The sequence below is a fragment of the Dicentrarchus labrax genome, unplaced genomic scaffold, assembly GCF_905237075.1.
Source record: "Dicentrarchus labrax unplaced genomic scaffold, dlabrax2021, whole genome shotgun sequence".
In the NCBI taxonomy this organism is placed as follows: domain Eukaryota; kingdom Metazoa; phylum Chordata; class Actinopteri; family Moronidae; genus Dicentrarchus; species Dicentrarchus labrax.
In genome coordinates this window covers 7,959,873-7,984,845 of record NW_026136708.1, presented here as the reverse complement: position 1 = coordinate 7,984,845, position 24,973 = coordinate 7,959,873, and the positions used below count along the sequence as shown (strand labels likewise).

The 24,973-nt window shown below is 40.6% G+C and overlaps 2 protein-coding genes across 7 annotated transcripts in view; one reads left to right on the top strand and one right to left on the bottom strand.

Annotated features, from left to right (window-relative positions):
- LOC127368605 (mitogen-activated protein kinase-binding protein 1-like) overlaps positions 1 to 20,975 on the top strand; it is a 24,643-nt gene extending 3,668 nt beyond the window's left edge. Inside the window, exons 3-33 of one of the 3 annotated variants that reach the window (XM_051409581.1) lie at positions 189 to 248; positions 357 to 414; positions 1,579 to 1,749; positions 1,934 to 2,071; positions 2,534 to 2,716; positions 3,746 to 3,906; positions 5,073 to 5,262; positions 5,734 to 5,865; positions 5,992 to 6,179; positions 6,266 to 6,357; positions 6,520 to 6,645; positions 7,026 to 7,096; positions 9,147 to 9,268; positions 9,381 to 9,456; positions 9,547 to 9,658; positions 9,819 to 9,882; positions 10,153 to 10,263; positions 10,441 to 10,595; positions 10,862 to 10,899; positions 12,070 to 12,270; positions 12,365 to 12,504; positions 12,654 to 12,793; positions 13,623 to 13,805; positions 14,456 to 14,522; positions 15,585 to 15,728; positions 16,233 to 16,402; positions 16,684 to 17,316; positions 17,426 to 17,507; positions 17,634 to 17,722; positions 18,847 to 18,935; positions 19,488 to 20,975. In XM_051409581.1, coding sequence (XP_051265541.1) covers positions 189 to 248; positions 357 to 414; positions 1,579 to 1,749; positions 1,934 to 2,071; positions 2,534 to 2,716; positions 3,746 to 3,906; positions 5,073 to 5,262; positions 5,734 to 5,865; positions 5,992 to 6,179; positions 6,266 to 6,357; positions 6,520 to 6,645; positions 7,026 to 7,096; positions 9,147 to 9,268; positions 9,381 to 9,456; positions 9,547 to 9,658; positions 9,819 to 9,882; positions 10,153 to 10,263; positions 10,441 to 10,595; positions 10,862 to 10,899; positions 12,070 to 12,270; positions 12,365 to 12,504; positions 12,654 to 12,793; positions 13,623 to 13,805; positions 14,456 to 14,522; positions 15,585 to 15,728; positions 16,233 to 16,402; positions 16,684 to 17,316; positions 17,426 to 17,507; positions 17,634 to 17,722; positions 18,847 to 18,935; positions 19,488 to 19,727 — 4,426 coding nt within the window. In that variant the 3' untranslated portion in view covers positions 19,728 to 20,975. Of the gene's footprint in view, positions 1 to 188; positions 249 to 356; positions 415 to 1,578; positions 1,750 to 1,933; positions 2,072 to 2,533; positions 2,717 to 3,745; positions 3,907 to 5,072; positions 5,263 to 5,733; positions 5,866 to 5,991; positions 6,180 to 6,265; positions 6,358 to 6,519; positions 6,646 to 7,025; positions 7,097 to 9,146; positions 9,269 to 9,380; positions 9,457 to 9,546; positions 9,659 to 9,818; positions 9,883 to 10,152; positions 10,264 to 10,440; positions 10,596 to 10,861; positions 10,900 to 12,069; positions 12,271 to 12,364; positions 12,505 to 12,653; positions 12,794 to 13,622; positions 13,806 to 14,455; positions 14,523 to 15,584; positions 15,729 to 16,229; positions 16,403 to 16,683; positions 17,317 to 17,425; positions 17,508 to 17,633; positions 17,723 to 18,846; positions 18,936 to 19,487 lie in introns of all 3 variants that reach the window. The other 2 variants (XM_051409580.1, XM_051409579.1) reach the window with 2 other exon arrangements.
- Positions 20,976 to 24,973, bottom strand: LOC127368606 (galectin-3). Of its 4 annotated transcripts, none has more exons than XM_051409586.1 (6): positions 24,851 to 24,973; positions 23,717 to 23,763; positions 22,886 to 23,461; positions 22,648 to 22,736; positions 22,347 to 22,518; positions 20,976 to 21,547 (listed from the first exon to the last, which is right to left on the bottom strand). In XM_051409586.1, the coding sequence occupies exons 2-6, from the start codon at positions 23,756 to 23,758 to the stop codon at positions 21,389 to 21,391; spliced, it is 1,038 nt and encodes a 345-aa protein (XP_051265546.1). In that variant the 5' UTR covers positions 23,759 to 23,763; positions 24,851 to 24,973; the 3' UTR covers positions 20,976 to 21,388. The 4 variants fall into 4 exon arrangements, with proteins under 4 accessions (XP_051265546.1, XP_051265545.1, XP_051265543.1 ...); XM_051409585.1 differs by having other exon boundaries at positions 22,886 to 23,512; positions 24,851 to 24,972; XM_051409584.1 differs by lacking the exons at positions 23,717 to 23,763; positions 24,851 to 24,973 and adding an exon at positions 21,920 to 22,014 and having other exon boundaries at positions 21,430 to 21,547; positions 22,886 to 23,705.

Sequence of the window (24,973 nt, the reverse complement as noted above, 5' to 3'; positions counted from 1 at the left end):
GGACAAGTGTTTGCATTTCTTGCAAACACCTTGACTAAATAGACACAAAAACACTTGAATGTTGGCAATGGAAATTTTCCACTTACACAAAACTATTACCTCAGTACTAGGAGTACATGTTTTCAGTTGAGGTATGTATGCAAACATAACTCGTATGGTGAATGTTGATAATATCGTTCCTTGTGTAGGTGTGTGGTCGTCCTCCTGAACCCCAAAAAGAACAGACAGCATCACATTATCACGTCAAGGTGAGTTGAACACGAGTACAATCTGCATTTAAACAGGGCAACAATAAACTGTAAAAACTACATGACTCACTCTGAGCTGTCTTTCTCTATTTATCTCATTTTTCACAGAAAGACCATCACAGCTCTGTCTTTCTCCCCTGATGGCAAGTACTTGGTCACAGGAGAGGTGAGTCTTATATTGTCAACCTGCCTTATTCTTTGGCTCTACAGTTGTCTTTTTTTTCACCTCCTTTTTCCTTGTCCAGGCTTTCTTCCCATTATCCTTCATCAGGTTCATAATCCCATAGAACTAGTGTGTTTAGCCAATTGGATCCTTCTAGGCTGCAGCTGTACAGTTTCATTGAGAACATCCCAGCAGGATGTAGGCCTATAGTAATGGGGCCCAGGACTGTAAAGTTCTCAAGCATCTGCAGTTATGTTGTAGTTGCAGTGTGCGCCTCAACACAACACACTATCTTAATCCGCCCCAAGCCAATCCAAGCCGATTAAAGACTTCCCTGTGTAAGTGGATGAGTAGTTGCCATGACGGCAGAGACCAAAGTTCAAAAGACCAAATACTATGAGAATCGCCTGTTCTGCTGCCATTTAAAAGAAACCAAATGCTGATTTTCTTATTAAACCACTAAATGTATACACGTTTGCAGGTCAGTCTTCCAAACCAACTGTATTATAGTCAGCAACCAGAATTATTATGTTCTCTGTTTACCTGTTTTGTTTCTGTGATCAAAGCTGAGAGCCTTGAAAGAAGAGAAGAGTTTAAAATATTCGCGATGCATACTCTTACAAGATATCTCCCTCACACACACTCATTCACCAAACAGAAGCTAATTAACATCAAGGACAGGCCGGCAACAGACGTGCATGTCTTTTTTATTTCTCTTTCTTTTTTCCTTCAGTCTCCTTTGTATGCAGCTCATTCCTAAGTTGAATGTCATCCATCTGCAGCGTCCTTCAGGCTGCCTCTTCTCTCACCTACTAACTCTGACCTTTGAAAGGTCATTCTACCATATTAAAATAAGAGACTACACAAATAGCCTGAGGACCTTCTGATCTTCGAGAGAGAATTATGTGAACAGGTCGAAGGACAAGTAACTATACAGTGAGTGAGTGAGAGGATTATCTCTTAGAGAGCTGGAGAGACTGAACTGACAGGTGACTACGATGTGTTGCCTGATCCAGTGGATTTACAGATTGATGACAAAAAAAACCTGGTCACGATACAGCGCTGAGACATCAGAATGAGCCCTTTCTTTAATAACGATGGACTGTTCTCTCTTAATTAACCCTGTTACTCCCTCTCCCATCCACAACCCTCTTTCCTTTTCACCAGAGCGGTCACCTTCCAGCTGTCCGACTGTGGGACGTGGCAGAACGTAGACAGGTGGCGGAGCTTCAGACACACAAATATGGCGTCTCCTGCGTGGCTTTCTCCCCCAACAGCAAATACATCGTCAGTGTGGGAAACCAGCACGACATGATGGTCAACGTCTGGGCGTGGAAGGTTTGGCTCACTATGAAGTTTATGATTAATACCAATCTCAGCAGCTGGTTGGCATAGCATGAAGACTGGAAACAGAAGCAAACTCCTGGATCTGCCCAGACATTTTGTAGTAGAAAATCTCAATGTGCTTGCGCTCTAAGAAGGCAATAATTCTAACTTGTATTGTTGTGTTGTTCCCTTGCAGAAAGATGTAGTAGTGGCTGCCAACAAGGTGTCCAGTAAGGTGACAGGTGTGTCTTTCTCTGAGGACAGCTCCTACTTTGTCACTGTGGGGAACAGACATGTCAAGTTCTGGTATCTAGACCACGGCAAGGCCAGCAAGGTATTAAAGGACAATGTTGGGTATATTAATACGTTGAAAAAGAAGTTGCAGGCTTCCTTTTGCTTTAGTGCTGCTTGGATTTTAGAAGCAAGCATTTTGACACAGTATGAAAAAAGGTCATCTCCTTGAAAATTGTTAACCTGAAAACTATCACAGTTAACTGGGAGTTTGGTTTTGTCATACTTCCTCTTTCACCGTTCCAGAGCTGAGTGTGTTCACATCAGTGAGCTTTACACAGTTTCCTTCACAACTGCTTACTGCGTATTCAATTAAAAAAAACCTTTGATAGCTTTCACACCATAAATTTCTACTTTGGAAATAATACAAATAAAACATACAATTGCACACATTTCAAAAGACTTGAGATGGAAATGTCGACATAAGCTGAAATAGTAGCTGTAACCACTATTCTGCTTTAAGCACTCCAGTCTGAACTAACCCTCACCCCTCTGCGGTATTTAGGCCAGTGCTCCTGTTCCTCTGCTGGGCCGCTCAGGGCTTCTGGGAGAGCTGAGGAACAACTTCTTCTGTGATGTGGCCTGTGGACAAGGCTCTACATCTGACTCCACCTTCTGCATCACCTCCTCTGGCCTGCTGTGTGAGTTTAACAGCAAGAGGATGCTGGACAAGTGGGTGGACCTACGGGTGAGTGACACACAGGAAGTATCCAACACTGACATTGTTTGGGCTCTTTAGCTACCACTACTTTTAAATGTAATCAATTATTCAACGAGGTATTGATTTGTCTCATTCCACCTAATGTGGGTGCTAACGTTCATTACTGTATTTCAACCACAAAGGTGATATCTCTGAAATAAAGATTCATTAAAATGTAATAGGATTATGTATTATTTAAATTATTATTTGTTGTGGTTTTATGGGAACCGGTATTTTTGATTTTTTTTTTGTACCTTTTTTGACCGGCCAGGCTAGCTGCTAGCCCTGTCTTTGGCTGTAGTATATTTAACACACTGATATGAGTGGTATTGATCTTAAATAGTAAATAAGCATACTTATACAAATGCTGAAATATGTCTTTAAAAAATACACTCGTTTTTTTATGTTTTAAAATGTTTAAAGTTTGTGCCAATCATGCTTTGCTTCAGTAGTTATTGGAGTTGAAGTCCCTTTTCTATCTTCAGAACAACCCTTTTTTGCTGGCTATTCCTTTAAGATTGACATTGACGAGGGTTAAAAACTAACTCATTAATCATTAATTGCAGAAGATCAGATTTGTTACTTTGAAAGGCCCTAAATGCTGCAATGCTGGTTTTTTATGAAGCATCTGCATCATTAATGGGACATTTCACTCGTCTTATTTACCTTTACCAGTGTTAAATATACAGTATGTTTATGTATCCATTAGTGAGTGCTGTACCACCAGTAGTGCATATGGTTAGCATCCAGCTGTGGTGTTTAATCAAGAGGTGAAGATGAAGGTGTGTGGGTCCTGCTCCTGCCTTCTGTCAGAGGATCAAAGAGGGATTAGCAACAGGGACGAGGACAAGTACAGGATGTGTTGGGAAGTATTCCAATAAGGACGCACTGCAATCATTAGTGACAGGCAGGACTGTTGTGGACTCACCTCCACTTCATTATAATTGATTCTATTTGCATCTGTGAGTGATAGAGCTGTGAAATGAGCTGATGTGCCTTTCGTGTCTTGTCTTGCAGACGGGCGTGGCCCAGTCTCTGTCTCTGTCTGAAGATACCATCTTCTGTGGATGTGCGGATGGAACGGTGCGAGCCTTCAGCTCTGTTGACCTGCACTTTGTCTGCACCCTGCCGTTGCCGCACCCCCTCGGCTCTGACATCTCGGCCGCCAGAGAGGCCAGGTGAGAAAAAAGCTCAGGAGTAACACAGCCTTTCCTTGGCAGGGATCCACTGCAGGATCAATTGCTCTCTATTTATAGTGTGTCCTGTCTCAAGTGGCACTATTTCACTCTCTCAATAACTTCTTAATGTTTCTTATTTCAAGTCGATAATGGCCCTATAAAGCAGCTTCATTCCTTTTTTTAAAGCCAATATAACTGTAATTATCAGTATTCTATCATAATTTTACAGGCTTAAAATATATTTAAAAATCTGATTTTATATCATGCAGTGGGTTATTCATCTGCTGTTTGTCTCTACCCCTCTATTCTGCACTCTGTTGTTCCTGCAGTGTTGTCTGTCTGGTACCCCCAAAGGGGTCCCCTGACCATAGTTTTGCCTTTGTGTTTTGGTGGACTTGGTGGTAATTTAGTCTTCTAGATCATAAAACACTGGGTGAAAAGATTTTTCAAAAATGCTTGATTTAGTTATTTACATTACATTACATTACATTACAGAAATACTGTACATTTTACATAAATCTGTGTCTTATTTTGAATGAGTGCAATTTATTTTTCCAGGGACACTGTTGTACAGTCTACAAAGGCTGAGCTATTGCAAAATCGATAAAAAAATCAGGTGCACACTTTAAGGCAGAGAAGCTTTTTTGTGAAGTGTTTTTTGTGTTGTTGGCAGGTTAGCCAGTACTAGCACACAAATCTCCTCTCTGTTATCTGGAGAGACTCTGAACTGAATGCATAGACTATCACATAATATTAGATTGGTATCATATGAGAAAAATATCATAAACTTACAGTTGAACAGCTACAAAAGGCTATTGTATGATAAATGAAAGATATTTACGCTACCAGGTGTAAATACAACAAAGCAAAACTATAAGTTACTATATAAGTGATATGAAATACATATTATACAGGGCTTAAAATTATAAATTGTGAACCAGTGTTCTGATTTTCTATGATTCATTAGACATACTTTTAGCAATTTTTACACTGTGTTTATGAACAGTATTACTGATATATTATCTAGTAACTGAGGAAGAAGGCCCACAAACACAGCTCAGCCCCAGTAGGCCTCACACGCCCCTGATCAAAATGTACTATTTTTTAGAAAACATCTGTTGCTGTTATTCCATGATCTTTAAAAATGTGTCCCAATCTCTTTTCAGCCACCTATTTTCCACTAAGACAGACGCCCGTTACCCAGACACCATCGCTGTTACCTACGACCCCATCAGCCACTGGCTCAGCTGTGTGTATAATGACCACAGTTTGTATGTGTGGGATGTGAGAGATGTCAACAGGGTGGGGAAGGTGCACTCTGCCCTCTTCCATGCTGCCAGTGTCGGGGACCTGGAGGTAAACAGGAAGGAGAAAGTGAATGATACACACTTCTTTAAGCATGTTGACACGTCTCAAACCAGCCCCTGATTCAGTGTGTAGTTAATATTTATACAGTGGATTGAATGTTGGGCATTGATTAGACTACTGATTCGGAAAACATAGGGGGATTAATCAATACCACTTTGATGCCAAAATTGGGCCGTTGATAAGGCTAGTGAACGCGGACCAGTTTGTGAAACAATAATGGATAATGTTATTAGATTTTGTCACTTTATTACATTAAATAGGGTATATATTATTATACTTGTGTGTGTCAGTTTTTAACTTGCTAATTATTAGCAAAAAATGCAATTCATACTTTATTGTAAAACTGCATTATAGATATCTTTTAAGCAGTGATTCTGACTATAATTAATAATTAATTAATAATGAATAATTGGCTGAACCTCCACCCAACTAAACACCTATTCTCCTGCCCTTCCTCAGATGTTCCCAGATGTTCCTGGGGAGCTGGGTGCTGGGCTGTCATCAGGTGCATTCCTTACTTGCTCGGCTGATAACACCATCAGACTGTGGCACATGAACGATTGGACACATTCTCAGAACATCCTCAGCAGTGTAAGTTTGACTTCACACATGCTGCATGTCTTAATGTGGTACAACATTTTTTTATTGACAATTCAGAAGTCCAAATTCTCCCTTTGATGGGATTTGCTGATTTCTCTATTCCCCATTGATTTGCAGGATCTCCTGAATATAATTCACATAGATGGAAACACTAGTGCCTTGCTGGATCAAGAATGTACAAATAATGCGAATGCAGAGAAACCAGGGGACGGACAGGCAGCAGAAAGCAAGACGGGCATCCGGACCATCTGTGTCAGTCCAGACGGCAAACACCTGGCATCTGGGGATCGCAACGGGATGCTGAGGTAGGACAAGAAGGCATAAATTGAGAGTGATGACTGACTGACTGAGGTGGCCTCTATGCTGAAAAATGTGAATTTATATTCTGCAGGGTTCATGACCTCTGCAGCATGGAGGAGATTCTCAAAGTGGAGGCACATGATGCTGAGATCCTCTGTCTTGAATACAGTAAACCAGAAACTGGTCAGTGTGTGTGTGTGTGTGTGTGTGTGTGTGTGTGTGTGTGTGTGTGTGTGTGTGTGTGTGTGTGTGTGTATGTGTGTGTGTATTTGTCAGTGATCATGCTTGAAGAATATATGTGCATTGTTTATGCGATATGTGATTAAGCTGCCTTATTACTGTCAGGTCTGAAGCTGCTGGCCACAGCTAGCAGGGACCGTCTGATCCATGTCTTGGATGCTGGGGACGACTACAGTCTGGTGCAGACACTCGACGAGCACTCTTCATCCATAACAGCCGTCCGCTTTGCTGGTGAGCCACTTGAGACGATTTCAACATCTGACAGCTAATCTTTTCTTAATCCAAGCTTTCATCTCCATTCAGTCCCACACAAAGTCCCTCCTTTATTTCACTTGCAGCACTGCTTGTTTAAATAATAGACGACAACTATATATATATGTAGTCAGGTAGAGCTCTGTTTGTTATAAGCAAAGCCTTTTCTTCTCTTTGATTTTGAATTTTATTAATTTATTTAGTCTGGGTTTTCTTTAGATTGTGAATTCTTTTGAAAATACTAGTTTGTAGCTGACTGGTGAAGACTAGCATATTTTTGGCATTGCCTACAGGCCTTAATAACTAATTTTTGTAAAGTTCAAAATAGTCATCACTGAAAAATGGTCTTTGTTCTTCAGCCAATGACAACAAGGTGAGGATGATCAGCTGTGGAGCAGACAAGAGCATCTATTTCCGCACTGCATACAAGGTAAGACATGTCAGATCAAGATTCAATCCACCAGCTCCCATCATCAAGCATGCATCTTTCCACAGGTGGAATCGGTTATAGAATATCCAGTAAACACAGAAATGTGCATAAGTGACTATGAAAATATGAATGCACCAACTGAAAATCACAATCATATACCTAAACTATAACTATATTTTATGTAATACTGATGATTAGCTTTTTTTGCTGAGAGTTTGATGAGAAGATTGATGCCACTCTCAATCTGTCCGTACAGAACATATTTAGCTTAGCACAAGGACTGAAAACGGAGGGAAACAAAATCAATCCGCCTACTAGCACCTTTAAAACTCACTAATTGATAGTTACCTCTTGTTTGTTTATTCTGTACAAAAAACAAAATGTAAAAATGACATGTAGCTAGCCAGGCTAGCTGTTCCCCCTGTTTCCAGTCTTTGTGCTAAGCTAAGCTAGCCATCTGCTGGCTCCAGCTACATATTTGCCGTACTACAGACACATAAGTGATATTGATCTTTTCATCCAACTCTTGACAAGAAAGTGATTCAACATATTTTCAAAAATAACTATTCATATGAATTTTCATATATATTCATTGTTACTGCTTTATTTTGCTCAGTATTTTATAAAAGCAATATTAAAAGCAATTTTAAAATCACTGTAAAATGACTGGTTTCTTCTGACTCTGATTAAACAGCAGAGTAACTTGCTACAGCAAAAAATATTTCCCAAAATAATCTCATAATTCTTTCTGGCCATAAAAGACACAATAAGGAGCTAATCTTGGTTCAGCATTATTTGCTGCTTCATTGCTTTTGGCTCAAATTGTTCATTAATTCCTCACATTAAGGACTCATTGTGCAGCACAACAGTAACGCAATCTTTTAGCTTCTGTTTGTGAATAAAACTCTACAGCATGAACCACAAAAGGAGCATATGGGCTGCAAGTTGTATAACGAAATGTAATAAAAAGGACTGCTTCTGGGTTTCTGGGACCGTTTTCTGTTCGGTCGGAGTTGCATAAGTTACTGCATTCTTGTTAAACTTAAGACACGATTCAGGCCACTGCAGTGACTCATGAACATTGTGAAGCACAATAAACAATGGCTTGTTAGTTTTCAGTAAAACTTCTCCCCAAGATCCAGACATTTATGGAGTATTCATTGTAGAAACTTGTTGTGACAGGTTTGTGCTCCCCGCAGAACGTAAATGAGCATCCTCTATGCTGTCTGTTATCATTATCTGTGTTTTCAACTGTTCTGAATGAACGGTAATAGTCTTTTCTGAATGATTGGATGCACTGAGTTTCTGTAGACTAAACTTCAAAAATGATATGACTTATTTTAACTCACATTGGATCTTTGCCAGGCATATTTATTCTGCCAGACTTTAACTGAGGCAAATACGTTCATGCGGTTTTAAGCATATCAACTATGTGTATAATCCAACTTTTAAATTACACATATTGATATTGATTCAAACCGATCCTTGCAGCTTTCAGCTCTGAATGCATAGGTTAACTTTGCTACTTTCTTTCCAGACAGTACAAATGCATGTATCCACTGCAGCATCTGTTTAGCTTTCTATGTTATGTATACATACATGCAATACTTTAGAAACAGAGACAGAAAATAAGGGACAAACATGCAGAATGTAAAGGTCAGGTCTCGTCAGCTTTACTTACTGCACAGTCAGGTCAATTGTTAGTTGTAATCAAATTATATTCCCTAAGTGGGTCATTAAGCATAACGATAACCATCAGTGAGCTGTAAGGTTAAGTTGTAATGTTAATCATTTTAATTATTTTAATGGGAATCCATGAAGATGCTGAAACAGAAGGGTACACCCAGTAGACCAACTGTGCACCAATTCAAATAGGCAGATGGAAGATATCAGCTTATGTGACTTTTATAGCGTTGGTTGTGTTTCAAATGCTGATTTTTAGTTTGTATCTTTTAATCACTTTCCCTAAGTTTCTTCCAATCTAATACTAAAAGCTACAGCAGCCTTCCTCCTCAGCACAGACATGACAATGTTTATTCTTGTTTTGTAGACTGACAGAGGGACAGAGTTCAGGCGTTCCCACCACATGGTGAGGAAGACCACCCTGTACGACATGAGTGTGGACGCCACCTGCAAGTACGCTGCTGTTGGCTGTCAGGACCGCTGCATCAGGTGAGCATGTGGGCACATGTTTTTGAAGATTGATGGGGTTAGAAATTAGAAGGAAATCATGGAAGAAACTCTTTTTTTATTTATGACTTTTTTTCCCCTTTCCTGACTGCAGGATTTTCAACATCAGCAGTGGCAAACAGAAGAAAGTCTACAAAGGATCACTCAGTGAGGATGGCAGTCTGCTCAGGGTAACATTTCCCTCCACAGACCTCACTATAAATACCTTTCCCTTCCTATATATTCTGTCCGTTGACTATAGAACTCTTTTGTCCTCGCAGGTCCAGCTTGATCCGTCAGGTCAATACGTGGCCACCAGCTGCTCCGATAAAAACATCAGCATCTTTGACTTCTACACTGGGGAGTGTGTCGCCACTATGTTTGGACACTCTGGTAACAGAACCCACACCTAAACCTCACATACACATATTTAATGATGTCAAACTGAGATGTGAATAAATGACACTTTTGAAGCAGTAGGGAACTTTATCTATCACCTTACATTGCCAGGGAGCATAATATGACTAACTTTGCCATGTTTTTTGTTTTGCAGAGATTGTCACTGGGATGAAGTTTACCAACGACTGCAAGCATTTGATTTCTGTGTCAGGGGACAGGTGAGAAACAATCCAGTGCATGGATTCACAGAAAAGGCGTATTAGTTCTATATTTATAATCAGAGCTATAACAACAATGAGATATCCAAATATTAATAGAATAAAAATACTAGAGAAAACCTGGATTGGAGCAGCACCCAAATTGAAATCATCTTCAGCCTCTGCTGCCAGAGAAAATGAGCGGGGAAATGTGTTTGCTGACAGTTTCCTCAATAGTCAAACTGGAATGAAATGTTGAATTTTTAATGCCCAAATGCTTTTATCTCCCAGCTGTATCTTTGTGTGGCGACTGGCTCCAGAGCTGACAATCAGCATGAGAGAGAGGCTCTGCCAGCTCCGACAAAACCTGAACACACAACCCTGCAAGACCTCCAGTCTCAGGTGACGACACACACACACACACACACACACACACACACACACACACACACACACACACACACACACACACACACACACAAACACCACCTTCAACTCCAAAGGAACTTTCATTGATTACATTCATCCCATAAACTCCTCACAGAGCGCTCATTATTTTGCCTGATTGTGTTACTCCAGGCGAGAGGTGTACAGTGCCCCCACTCTGGGTGGTCTGTCCTTTGACAGTGACCGTGAGCCCGAGGAGGACGGAGCAGAGAATGACGACCCCAATGATCCAGAGGACATCACAATCAATACCTCCTCTGACAGCAGCCATGGAGAGGAGGACACAGGTACCGTCTGATTATGAACTGAAGTAGATCACAGTGCTGACTTTAATCCAGGTGTTTATCAAGGAAATTAGGAATTAGAACCCTGTAATAGTGACTACATGTCTGCTTTTTGGGTGTAACCACCTGTGTTGGAGAGTCAGCTATCTGTAGTAATCCTGACCTATATACTTTCTGTGGAGGACAGCTTTTGAAAGAAACAATTCAGAGATCAAACAAGTATTTAATTATTTTGAAGCTTCTGATTATCGTGCTCTTTCATACAACAGGTGGCTCAGATGAAGGACAGGACTGGGAGCTGAAAAAGGTTGGTGATTATATTTAATGTGAAGAGTGTTATCACTTTAAATGAACTAAAAAATATAATTTTTAATGCTTTTGTATTAGAAATATTAAATGTGAATAAAACCATTCCACTATATTTGCATGTTGTTATTCCTATAGAAAATAACGGGAAACATTTTTTCTAAATTCCAATAAAAATCTTTAACAATTTCATGATAAAATATTATTTTAATCTCAAGGTATGGCATAGATGTTCTTTATACTATGTTTTGAATGCAGTATATAATATTTTTATTTTGTCTGTGTATTATGAGCATTGACAGGTGAATAACACTGATTATCTGGTTATAATGGCACCTATATTGGTATGTGGGATATATCAGGCAGCAAGTGAACATTTTGTCCTTAGAGCTAACGCGTTAGAATCAGAAAAAATGGGCAGTGTGAGGATTTGAGCAATTTGAGGGCCACATTGTGATGTCTAGACGACTGGGTCAGAGCATCTCTAAAACTGCAGCTCTTGTGGGGTGTTCCCGGTCTGCAGTGGTCAGTACCTATCAAAAGTGGTCCAAGAAAGGAAAAGCGGTGAACCGGAGACAGGGTCATGGGCAACCAAGGCTCAGTGATGCATGTGGGGAATGAAGGCTGGCCCCTGTGGTCCAGTCCAACGGACGAGCTACTGTAGCTCAAACTGCTGAAACAGTTAATGCTGGTTCTGACAAAAAGGTGTATATATATATGTATATATAAATATAAAAGATTTTAATTCATAATCTTAATTCAGATTTTTTACAGATATGTAGTCTGGACAACTGATGAACAGTTCAGCTAATGCTCCAGTCGACTACCTCTTTTTTTTGTCTGTCAGTACTTCAGAAGGACTTAAGAATCTACCACACATGAGATTAAATCCTCTGTGATGTACCAGAGGGAAAATACCCTCCCGCTGAGTCTTAAAAGTGATAAAAAGCAATGTGAAATCCATTCCGAAATACGCTGCCAGAGTGGGGGCACTAAAAACTAGATCATACAACCTTATCTGAGATGTGTGCATCTGGAGGGAAATTGGCACTTTTAATACTTGTCAACTCTAATTTCCAGAACTGCTGTATGTTATTTTTCATTCATGTCTTTTATAATCTAAATCATGGTTCACTGCGTTAACTTGTTGTCTCCTGTTTGTTATTTCTAGCATGGAGTCATCAGCCAGGTCACTCCTGACTCCTCTAAGCGGCCTCGGAGGCGCTGGTCTCATCGTATGGGCTCCCTGGAGGTGATGGTTAAATCCATGCTAGACCTGAGGCAGCTGGAGACCTTTGCCCACAAGAAAAACTCTACCTGCCCCCCTCATGACAGAGAGAGACAGAGCACATCTAGCCTCCATGAGCCGATGGTATGCATGAGTCTAGAGAGAGACGAAGAGGGAGCTGTCCATAGATTTGTGTGTGTAATTGCACTGCTAAGTCACTTATGTTAATTTTTTGCAGCTGGAGGAGAGAGCCAAGAGGCATCGGCTCTGGCCACAAGCTGATTGGCTGTCCTCACACCCATCCAAGGGCATCAGGGGGACTGATGGAGCCGTGTTGTACCCCGAGGAGAACCAGGACGATACAAGTCTGCAGGGCAGGTAAAGCCCTGCTCACTACACCTGGTTTTATTCAAGCGATCACAATGACACTGGAAGAGAACAAAAGTGCTTTTCTATTCTTAGTTTAATGTTTTCCCTCCGCCCCTGCTCCTCATTGTTTCCGCCTCTCTCTGTTTTACGTACGTCAGTGATTACATGGTGAAGGAGCAGCATTGCAGGATGCAAGGGCGAGGGATCCGCAGTGAGAGCCAGGAAAGCCGCAGCCCGGACAGTGCTTGCTCTCTGGGTTACAACAGCAGGGAGTCCAGCCCAGATCGTGTCCCTGATGGTGAGGTCTTACTCTGATGACAGCAATAAAGTTAAAGCAATACACAATTATGACTGACAATTCATTTAATCATTTACTTTAAAAGAAATAAATCACAAAAAAATAATATTAGCATTTAAAGCCACTTTTGTATGTGAACAATTTCAACATTTCCAACTTTAGCACCTCCCAGTGGTACTATCACACAAGACACTGTGGCAGACATTAATGGATGATTCTCTTTGTACTGTTTTTCCACAAAAAAAAATTGCCTGAAAATGATTTTAGGTATTCAGTACATTTATTAATTTAACATGTTAAAATCACACAAAACGTCTACACAGTGGCTTTCAGTGAAGGCTTTTTTTTGCTGCAGCTTGCATGCTGTGTGATAGCTTGAATAAAACAGAAGAGACTAATGTCTTAGGAATTTTGAATAGATATCAAACTCACACCACGTTTATATATATTTCACACTGTATTGCTATATTTTAGAATTTTTATCTGCCTTTCAAGTTATAACTGTCTTCTCAAGCGCTGGATTTAAAATGAAAAGCTAAAATGTACATGAATAAGCCATGATAACTCTGCAACATACAGTAAAGCTGATACCTGATGAGAGGGATTTGAGAACACACTGGCTGGGATTTTTTTCAGTTTCAGACTTGATAGAAATATGTCAGATAATACTACCACATAAGCCTCAGTGTTCTGGCTGGTCATTTGTTAAGGATTATCTGGTGCCTACCTGCTGTATGCAGTAGATGTACCAAGGTCAGGGAGGGTTTGGAAAGGGGTTTCTTTCTGGGGTTTCTGCCTCAGCTGTGCCTTTTCTCCTTTGCCCCTTCAGATTGTGCAGATGTGGAGTCCCTGGGTCAGGACAGCTCTGATGAGGAGAATGAAGAGAGGGAGGAAGAGGAGCAAATGACAAGTATGGATGAAGCTCTGAGGACAGTGACTGGCATTGCTGACCGCGGCCAAGAAGATTTCCTCAAGCAGAACTTTGAGATGCTGGCAGAGAGCTGCAGCACGGGTAGGAGAAGCCAAACTCTATAGAATAGTTTTGGGAAAATGCTTATTTTCTGTCTTGCTGAGAGGAGATTGATAACATCCTTATGAGATGGATGATGGTTAGCTTAGCTTAGCATAAAGATTATAAGCAGGGGGAAACAAAAGCTGGCTCTGTCTGAAAAGGTAGAATCTTCCTCCTACCAAGTCTTCCTGGATCTCGGCCTGGCAAACTCACGATGGCAACGCCAGATCGCCATATAATAACCCCTGAAAAAAAACACTTGTTGTCTTAATACTTCAGTTCTTTGTATAAATTAAACAAACAAGATGTGATGTGTTAAGCTTTAGAGGTTGATTTTTTCCCTTTGGACAGAGCTAATCTAACAGTTTCCCCCTGTTTCCAGTTGGTTAACTCCTGGCTGTAGCTTCATTTAACAGATATAAGGCTGCAATATATCTTCATCTAACTCTGCTAGAAAATGAATTGGTTTATTTCCCATAATCATGACCTGTTCCTTTAAATGACCTCACATGCAAGTAGATAAGCAAGCAATATTGATTAGGCTTTTGGTTTCTCTTTCTTTTTCTCCGGGTCTCTGTGTATTTCTTCTCTCTCTGCCACTGTCTCCATTTTCTTTTTCTTTTTTTCTAACGCTTTATGTCTGTCCACAGCCGAGCAGAGCAGAGTCCCTAGGCTCAGTATGTCTTCACGCTTCCTGGCCAGAGGACATAATAACAGGTACTGTTGACCACTTCAGACCAGTGTGGAATCACAGCTATAATTACAAACCCATGTGGACTCACGCACACTGCTCTGCTAAACCATCTGTGTACCATCCCGATCTAGCCAGGCTGTCAGTTTGAAACGGCATTGTTAACCACGTTTGGGTAATTTTATGTGTGTAGGATGATTGTTTTTTACCCTTTTTTTTATTCGTTTTTATTTATATTACAATAAATGTGCAGTGAGACATTTTACTGTAAAACACTGTATGATGTAAGGAATATTTCAAATTTTGAGAAAGAAGAGAAGATGGAGACCACCCCACACCCTGCCTGTATGGTAAAGCTGACTGAGTAACATGTTATATCTACTTTGTTATATCTACTGTACAAAAACTGAAGTGTAAAAACAACAATTCTGCATTTTTATGAAGGCTTATGTACTATGCCAAAGAGTATTTCTTGACCATGACCAGTAACTTCATAGAGTCTCTGCTGGTTGCCTGGCAACTGTTCCTGGCCAAGAAACAGTCCAGCATACAACTCTCCATAAAAGAGCCAAATTGTTGTACACTACAATCTTTGTACAGATTTAAACAAATAAGATAGGACGTGTTAATGAGTGAGATTCAGGGGTGCTCGTAGGCAGGTTTTGTTACGTTTAGATGGAACCAGGATAGCTGTTTCCCTCTGCTCCAGTCTTTGTGCTAAGCTAAGCTAACCGGCTGCTGGCTGAAGCTACATATTTATTATACAGACATGACAGTTGTATCATTCAATCTTACATATTACCCATATTTTATAAAATAGCCCTCTCATGACAGTACAGTAAATGAAGCTACAGCCAACAGCCTTAGCTTAGCACAAAGACTGGAAACACAGAGAAACAGTTAGCCAGGTTGTGTCTATAGGTCACAACATTTTTGATCTGTAAAGAAATTTTTTGCCAGGCTAGTTGTTTACTTAAAAAGAACATGTCCCCAAATGTCAAACTATTCCATTAACTTACTGTAGAGAAATACATTTAGGATTTTACTCACCGGCTCCACTAACCCTGTAACGCCTTCTCTCTGTGTAGGAGCATGCCTCCATTTGCCAAAGTGCATGGAAAGGAACCAGGTAGCCACTTTGCTAAGCCCCCCGTGTCAAAAGTACGACCCTTGATTGAAGATAACACACAAGACAAGACCCCCGTGTCCCCTGGCAGGAGCAAGGGGCCAAAGTAAGACACAAACACAGATTATGAGCAGCATGGAGTTTATTAGGCAAGTGCTGCTTTGGCAGACTTGGATTAATGAATAAATGCATATATCAAAAAAAGCACAAAAGCTACACTATTTGCATAAACAAATGATTATGAGACATTAATAAGTCCACATGGCAAGAATGCAATATAAAACATACTTGACAAAGAGGACTCCTGAGGTCAAACTAGGCTACAATGTTTAGAGATTTGTATGCCTGTTTACATTACAATCTGTAGTTTCTGCTTGTTACTTACAGATTAATAATCCATAAGGGTAAACAAAAGAAGAGAGAAACTATAACTAATTATGCACATGCAAATCATTTAGACTAATATATACCCGAATGTAGCCAAAAATGTATCACAGACACAAAAGAAAAAGAATCAAAATACATCATGTTTATTTTGGCTTGTTTTCTCCATTTTTGTAACTTATTTTGTGTGAAGTGATTTTAAAGCTGCTGTGCTTCCTCTCAGCAGGGAAGACGCTCCAGGGAGTGACCGTGGTCCTAGCCTTAGTCCCCTGAAGAAGAAGACTTCAGGGTCTCACCTGTGGAGGCTGTCAAACCCTCCATATAACGCTCCATTGCTGTCGGACAGAGCAACATGTTTACAGAAATCACACTCCACCCAGAACCTGGCCTCAGACTGTACGTTTCAAAATAATCTTGTTTATTTATTGTTATATATTTCTGTAATATTTGGCTCAGATTATTCAATGAGCACTAGTTCCATTATGTGTATATTGTGAGACAGTGAAACTGCCATAAGAATCCATTTAAACATTATTTGCATTGGAATATATGCCAAACATTTATATCATTAGCTGGAATTGGCAGTCATACAGTTCATTTAACACAATATAATTAAATGTACTTCTTTTTTCAATATATATTTCAAAAACAAGTCCTCTTCTACATTTTTTCTCCAGCTCCTCACTCACATGTGCCCTCTAGTGACCAAAGGGAGTCGTGCAAAAGACCTCAGCAGCTCTTTCTGGATCATGACACTCCCAAGCCTTCCTTTCACTTTTCTTCACCCTCCTCTGGCTCCCCACAGTCACCCCAGTCCCCCCTCCCCTGGGATAGCCCCAAACTCAAGCCCCAGCTCACCTACATGAACCCCACTGCCAGCTCCATGGCCAAAATCAGCCGCTCCTCCTCACTGGGAGAGGGCATCCAGATGAGCACTCCACCGTGCTCCCCCTCCCTCCCCAAGAACAGGAGCTCATGCGGAGAGCTGGAGGTTGACCCTCCCATGCTCACCTCGTCTCTTGTCACGGCTTTCCCCTCTGCTGTCTCATCAGCATCATCCCTCTTATCATGTCCTCCATCACACAGTCCCTCCCCAGCTCCTCCCAATCCTACAGCTACAGTTTCACCCACTCCTTTTTCCCAGAACATCCCGCCCTCTCGCATCCCGCTCCCCAGACAGCCTCTTGGCCCTCGTCGCAGCATCTGCCTGGAGGTGATGCCAAGCTCAAGTTGTTCTGGAAGCCCGGTGAGGGCTTTAACTCCTACTATAGACCCTGGATGTGAGGTTACACTTGCTGCAGGAAGTCAAGGTTAGACAGCCAGCCACATACAATAGATGTGACACATAGATAGACACAAGTAAGGAGCTTAAAAGCGGATTTCCCATGTGTGATTTTGTGTATATCTTGTTGTCTTCAGCACTGGTCAGGCATTCAAGTTTGGATTCTTCCCTGCCAAGTTCACTACCAGTGAAGCAGAAGAGAGACTTGGTTTCAGAGAGGTATATTTTTACAACACTTTGAAACATTCAGCTATGAGTTTTTAAAAATAACAAACATCTATAATCATTTCTGTTTGATGTTTCTATTCTACTCTTGCAGTCTAAACACTGACATTTTCTTCCCAGTATCACGGAGCCAGGACAGGTGGCTGTAGCCAAAGAGTGCCCTCTGGTGCCTGAACAGACCCACACATCGAGTGCTGACTTCCAACCAGGTCTGTCCACCCAAGAATCTTTTATAAACCTGTCAGTCTCTGCTGCTCCTCCTCTTCATCACTTCACCTCTTCACCCTCCTCACCCTCTGCCTTCTGGCGTGTCTGTGAGTCTGCTTGTCTGTCTCGTGTTCCTCCAGCTGTCTCTGTGGCCTCCTCCTGCTGTCAATACTGCTTACATTACATGTCCATAGATGAAGAGACATGGGAAGTTTTGAATTATACTCTTTTGGTGAATTTTCAGATCTGTTAGTTGAGAAACATAAGGGTGGCAATGTGACCCTGAGTTCTGTACAGTCTGAAGTAAAGATAAGAGAGATAAGAGATTTCTGAAAAATTCGAAGACCATAAAAACATGATTGAACGAGCTTTGTGGTATGCTGATCAAAACCTATGCAACTACTTCCAACAAAACAATATACAATATATCAACAGATATTCAAATATTCAAATAAGAATAGAATATAACAGTTCGGCAATAAAATATAAACAATAAAAAAAATAGCAAAAATAGGAAGAAGTATAAAGGAAAACTAAATTAAACTCATAAGAAATATGTTACATAATTATTACAATTATTTAAGATTATGTTTTGATATATAGAGCCTATGTTAACTGAGCCTCTGCAGATTACATTGCTCACTTACTCAGTAAAGAAAGGTTAAATTAATCTTAAAATAACTTCTCTATCCTGTTCTTCATGCTTCTGTGCCTGCTGTTTTGTGGATGATAACCGCCTCACGAAGGCAACAGACTTCTTTTCATTTCAATTTGAAAACACAGAAACCATAAATGCCATTAAGTGATATCCAGTCCACATTTGTACCTACAACTGTGTTTTGCCGGAGGATATAAACTGTGAAATCATTTTTCACAGCTCCCGCTCTCTGGCTGTGTACAGCAGCCTCCTCGTGTGTTGTTTCTTTTCTGCCACCAAGTTTATTCTTGTTCTTCTTTTAATGCTCTTCAACCCTTTGCTCAGCATTCACTGTGTGCCTACTTCGCTCGATAACTGTGTGTCTGTGTGTATATGCTGTACAGTATGTGTGTGTCTGATTTTCCACATGCTGCACTATACTTAAAAGAGTCCTCTCTCTCTCTTCTTCTCTCTCTCTCTCTCTCTCAGCAGATCACTCTATCACCTTGGAAACTTGTAGGCAGGCTGTTAGTGAGCTTCACAACAGTCTGAGGAAAACTGTCATGCTCTACACTACGGTCAGTGAGAGAGAGAGAGAGAGTTGTTGTGTGTGTGTGTGTGTGTGTGTGTGTGTGTGTGTGTGTGTGTGTGTGTGTGTGTGTGTGTGTAAGAGAGAAGGGTGGAAATGTGGGGGTTAAGAAAGGAAAATATATCTGGAAGAAAGATAGAGAGATAGGGAAGATGAAAGGGGAATAGATAGAGATCATTACTCACATATTACATGCCTGTTAATGCTGCTACGCTCATATTCCTTTGATTGTTATATATTTGCATATATAGATAAATAATATTGTTGATGTTTTGTATCTCAGCTGTTCTTTAAATGTACTCAGTTAATGTTACTTCTATGGATGCTGCAGTCTGTGGTGAGATCTGTACAAATTAGCATTTTTATTGTCATACATAGATTTTTCGGATTTTGATAATCCTTTAATTGTTTAAGTTGAATGGAAATGCTGACAATCGATTAATCTGTCCCTGACGGACTGCCTGTACGTCTGTTTGCCTGCCTGTCTCACTCGCTGCCTGTTCCTGTCTGTTTTTCACACGTTTGTCTTCAATAAAACCAGGTGCTGCAATCTGGCCAACATCACAGTGAAGATCAACAAGAAATGAGGAGCATCCTGTCCAAGACCCTGTTGACTGTCAAAGCTGAGCTGGACTCTCTGCCTCACCCCACCTCGCAGTGTGAAGGGCCCCAGGTGCACCAGGAGGTCAAAGGTGAAGGAGATAAGGCCCTGGCTCTGCTGGAGCAGTACGCTGAGCTGCTGCTGAAGTCTGTGGAGAGGAGACTAGATACCAAGACTTGAGCAGATGGACTGATGTTTGCGTGATGTTGAGTTTGTATGACACATGCCGCCACAGTAGCACTGTGAATTTCAAACTTGTTATTTGCACAGAGTTCTTCTGGAACTTTATTTGTGAGATGAATACAGATGAGATGCATTGGAGAAGCTGAAAGGAATGAATGATGAGTATTATGCACTGAAATAAGAAAGAATAAAAAAGGTTTGCCTTATTTTTCAAGTTGCCATAGCTCTTAAAATTAAATTTCATAAGCATAAGGAATGAAATACAATAATTATGAAGGGAGACACCAGAAGGACAAAGATGATGTAGTTACATGGAGAGCTCAGGTAGTCAAAAAGGTCACCAAATGCACTATTTAAGTGATTGTGTTAACATGGTTATGTTTGGTAAAGGTTAAGTAGTCTAAAGCCGCATTAGCATCCCCTAGAGGCTGCACTGTCCATTATTCTGTTCTGAAATATAACAATTAATGGACAGAATTAACAATCTTCTAATGATTTTTCTATTCAATAAAAATATAAAAATTAGTCCTAAGGGTAGTGTTACAGCAAGTAACATAGAGCTATTCAAATCTGAAAGGTTAATGCTTGTGGGTGCTAAGAATGTGCTCAGTCATTTTCCTGGAAATATGTCAATTTAATTAGAAAATACTCTATTCTGTGTGCTATATTCAAGTTTAAAGGGCTGAAACAGGAAAATGTAAATTTCATGACTATTGTGCTATAAGTTTTTGTAGAATTAAATGCTTGGGTCCAATGGGGACATATCTACTTGGGGAATTATAAATATCTGGCCAGTTATAGAGACGATTGCTCCAGACCAAAGTGTTGCACTGTTCTGTTGGGTACTATCTAGAGATGGATATGTTTACACATGTTTACATGTGAGGTTAGAGGAAGTGAACATACGATGTGAAGGTAGAATTGGTTATATTAAGGTATGATGGTTTGTTTTAGCTGTATAATTTATATACTTTTCTGCCACTGGTGTCTCCCTCACTGCAGAGAAGTGTAGTTGCATCTTAAAAGCAGTTTCCATTGCTTTATGTATTATCATGACTACTCTGTTAGCCTATGTTCCTTATGTACATGTGTGCATGTTTTTGTAGTGCTGATTTGAATGTTCTACTGTGATCTTATATTTCTCTGAAAGAGATTTTTCTTTTGTTACTGTCATACAGTTTCAAACTGTTGCACTGTGTCTTTAAGCTCTCTTAAAACAATAAACAATGAAAACGTTGGACCAGATTTCTGACTCATCATTTTATTTAGGAATCACTACAGTTAACAGAACCCTCATAGTTGGCAGTACATATAATTCTCAGTTAGTAGCAATTTGATCAAATATTGTACACAATAAATACAGTAGCAGTAGCATATTTGTGCTGAAAAAGAAAGCTTTATGTGTATTAAATGTTAGCTTTGTGGTAGAGGAAGTGAACTTATTGAAGCATATTATAGGATGAGCTCAGCTCATGTCAATATTAATATTACATCACATACTAACACTCTTATTTGTTTGATCTTTAAGCATCATGATAAATAAATTGGAACATTTTAGTTCCTGCCATATGTAGTGTGTGTATATGTTTTTGCTCATCCGCATGTACGCATCCTTGTCATGTGTTAATTAATTTACTGTATGAGTTACAGTGTGTCTCCTATGGAAGTGTTTCCACATTGACAAAGGTGAGGACGACATCATGCAGGATGTTGATTCTGTCAATCCGGTTGAGCTCTATGATGCGGTGTCGAAACTCAAACAGCGGGATGTTGTTCACTGCCACCCTGAATGCCTCATGAGTGCACAGGATCTTCATCTGGAAGAGACAAGAACACAAATGATGTACTACTTCCATCACATCTAGGAAGAAAATAGTGTTTATTTAATCATGGTTTCAATCCGGAAGAGTCACTCTGCGGTGCAAAATTCTCTAACGTGAGTGACCAAAAAAATGATGTATAATACAGTAAGTTGATTTAAGATCAGTGCAAGTTTCAGAAAATTAAACTTTACTAATTGAAAAACACAAAATAAGATTGAAGGAAAGTGCTAGGAACCTAGTTGTTACTGCTGTCACTGAACACAGACGCTGTGACAGAATTAGTTTTTCGTATTAGTAATCTCTTGGCGAGGCCTGTTAAGCATAACTGTTATTGATGTTATTGAGCAACATGAGACCCCCACTGACCTCCAGGAGCCTTCCTGCAGTACAGCAGTTCCCTTATCTAGGACCCGCCTGCACAAACGACTTTCCAACCCTTTCCATCTTTTCCAAACGTTAGCCTGACGTTAACCATGAGAGAGTGACCTAGAGTCAGTTAAAGGCACCATGTGTAGCATTTTGAAACATCAACATATCAATGTGAAATTCTTCCCACAAGCAAATGAGACCATGGTTAAAACGATCAGCAGCTTCCTGTTTACTGTATGTCCTTTATTTGTGCTGTACAGTGTGTGGTAAAGCAATAGTGGAGTAGCAGCAGACACTGACACTTTGCTCCAGATGAACACAAATGAATGTGGTAGATTTATTGACGTTAACATGCTACACATAGCATCTTTAAGTACCGCTTTTCAATCCACTGCCCTGTCTGATTGCTCTTTCTTACACTCACCTCAAATGGGCTCCCGAGAGCGAAGGGGAAGGGTCCCTTCAGGTCCCTCTCCTCTGAGCCCCAGCGTTCACCCAGTTTGTGGTTACGGACCAGCACCTGTTTGCCACCCTCGCAGAAGCGGGGGTTGATGTGAAAGGCGATGTCGTTGCCTCTCAGAAAGTTCACTGTGAACCTGTGGAAGACCAAAGTTGGTTAGACTTTCACTTTCTTCATTTTGTATGAATTTTGAAACTAAATAGAATGGAAAGAATTAGTACATAGGGAAAAGACGGCTTCTTAAAACACAGTATACATAGCTTACATTTTAGCATTTGGTTTGACATGGCCCAAGATGGTCATCATCATCTTGTCATAGACCCCCCGGGCCAGGTTCAAGTTGTATGGCACACTCTAAACAACAACGTTGAGAGAAAAACATTAACACAACCTGAACTGTAAAGCAGAGTTCAAACATTATCCATCAAGTCTCTGTGTTTCTTGTACATCAGAAAATAATATTGTACAATGCATGCAAGTCACATTCTTCGCATTTGACTCACAAGAGGTCCAGATGTGGGTGGAAGCCAGTGTGGAGGCATGATAGATGGACTCTGTCCAGGCCATCCTGACTGTCCTGGGTTATAAGGCCAACCGGGGTGGGCAGGCCACCCTGGTACATTTGGATGTATGCCCGTGGCAGGAGGAGGTGCTGGGACTGGGGCTGGAGTTGGAGCTGGAACTTGAGCAGGGACTTGAGTTTGAATTGGAGCTGGTGGCTGGGGAGGCTGGTACTGAGCTGGTGGCTGTGGAAGCAAGTACTGAGCTGGTGGCTGGGGAGGCTGGTACTGGGTGCCTGGCCAGCAGGGCTGGCAGGGCTGCACCGAAGCTGGAGCCAGAGCTGGAACTTGAGCTGGAGCTGGAGCTGGGGCTATGGCAGGCGCAGCAGCTTGTGTTACAGTTTGAGCCGGGGCTGGAAATGAAATCGGTGCGGGTACAGAGTACGGAACGGGTTGTGTCCCAGACCAGCAGGGTGTATTTGGCTGGCCAGTCCAGCATGGTGCAGGCTGGCTAGGCTGTCCAGGCCATGCAGGGAACCCAGTTCCAGATGCCGGCAGACTGGGCCAAACGCTGTTAGTCTGTGGGGCAGAACCAGAGGACGGGCAGGTGCCACACTGAGCTTCAGAATGCTGAGAGGGAGGGGGAGACGGTGGAGATGGAGAGAGAGAGGGGTCAGGGGCCAGAACGGAGATGCGGGGAAGAGAAAGGGTGGACAGGATGGAGGACACCAACTTGCAGTTGCAAACATGGCCGTTTGACACAAGCAAGAATGTAAGCATTTACATTTAGATGAAAAATGTAGAGAAAAACAGCTACAATAATGTCATTCTTACCGGTGTAGCGATCTGAGAATGTGATGAGTTACTTACATCCATGCTGCCTGTAGCAACAACAACAACAACATCACTTTTATTTATTTTACAACATTTTTTTATTAATAAGTCTGAGAGGACTTAACAGAGACAAGAAACTAACAACAGAACAAAACTAAAATATATCTTAGTCTGTGATCACAAACAAAAACTGAAATAGATGTTATTAAAACATTTATTTCTATACTCAGAGCATGCTCTGCAGAGGTTGGGTGAGCTGCAGAGAGAAGATAGTTCTCTAGGTGACCACCAGAGGACTCTACAGCTTTCAAGATGTCAAAGTATCAGCAAGAGGTACACTGGATGATTATCTGTCTCCATATAGATACACATTGTCGACTAAAGCTTATTAGATGGCATGGAATGTACTAATTGAATGACGACCATAGAAGACATCCTGAGTCATGCAGTAACATAATGGCATATTGATTCAGGGTTATATAAATGACTTATGCGCACTTCGAGAGGAATGTGCAGCAACAATGATTCTTTGGTGTCCAGCCCATACCACTAATATATAGTTGTTCTTGTGACTGTGAATTCAATTATTCTGACAACATTATTGAACTGCCTAGTCTTGCAATCCCATGCTTCTTCTTAATGTTTAATACCTAAGAAATAAAACTCACAAGAAAGTTTGAGTTGTATTTTTTAAGTGATAAACTTTCTTTACTTGTAAAATATTATTAATGATTTAAAAACATATTCTTGTAAAAATTAAATCACATTTATAATTACGTATTTTTGAATGTTATTTTTTTTATCAGTTTGTAGATTTTCCATAGTCTTGCTGACATTACCAATCAAACAACAGCAACATCAAACTGATAAGATACATACTTAAAAAAATAGAAAAATACTAAACAAAATATATTCTCAAATTTAGATAACATATGTTAAGTCTACCATTGAACTGTACACACCTTTCACTCTAAAGCAGGACATTAGCCCAGAACCCAGACTGAGATTGCATTTGTTTCCTGGCACTATGAAAACATCTAGCCTTGGAAACATTTTGGTTCTGCTCTATATAAATATAAAATCTTACATAACATTTTATTTATTGCTGCAGTTAAGATCAAAACTGGAAGTTACCTTTTCTCGTTTTCTGTCCTCAGGTGCACACAGGAGCTGACTGCAGGCCGTGGAGTAGTTAAAGTGAATCAGTCGGCATGTAGCCAAGCACACATCGAAACACTCTTTTATAGCCCCAAACCC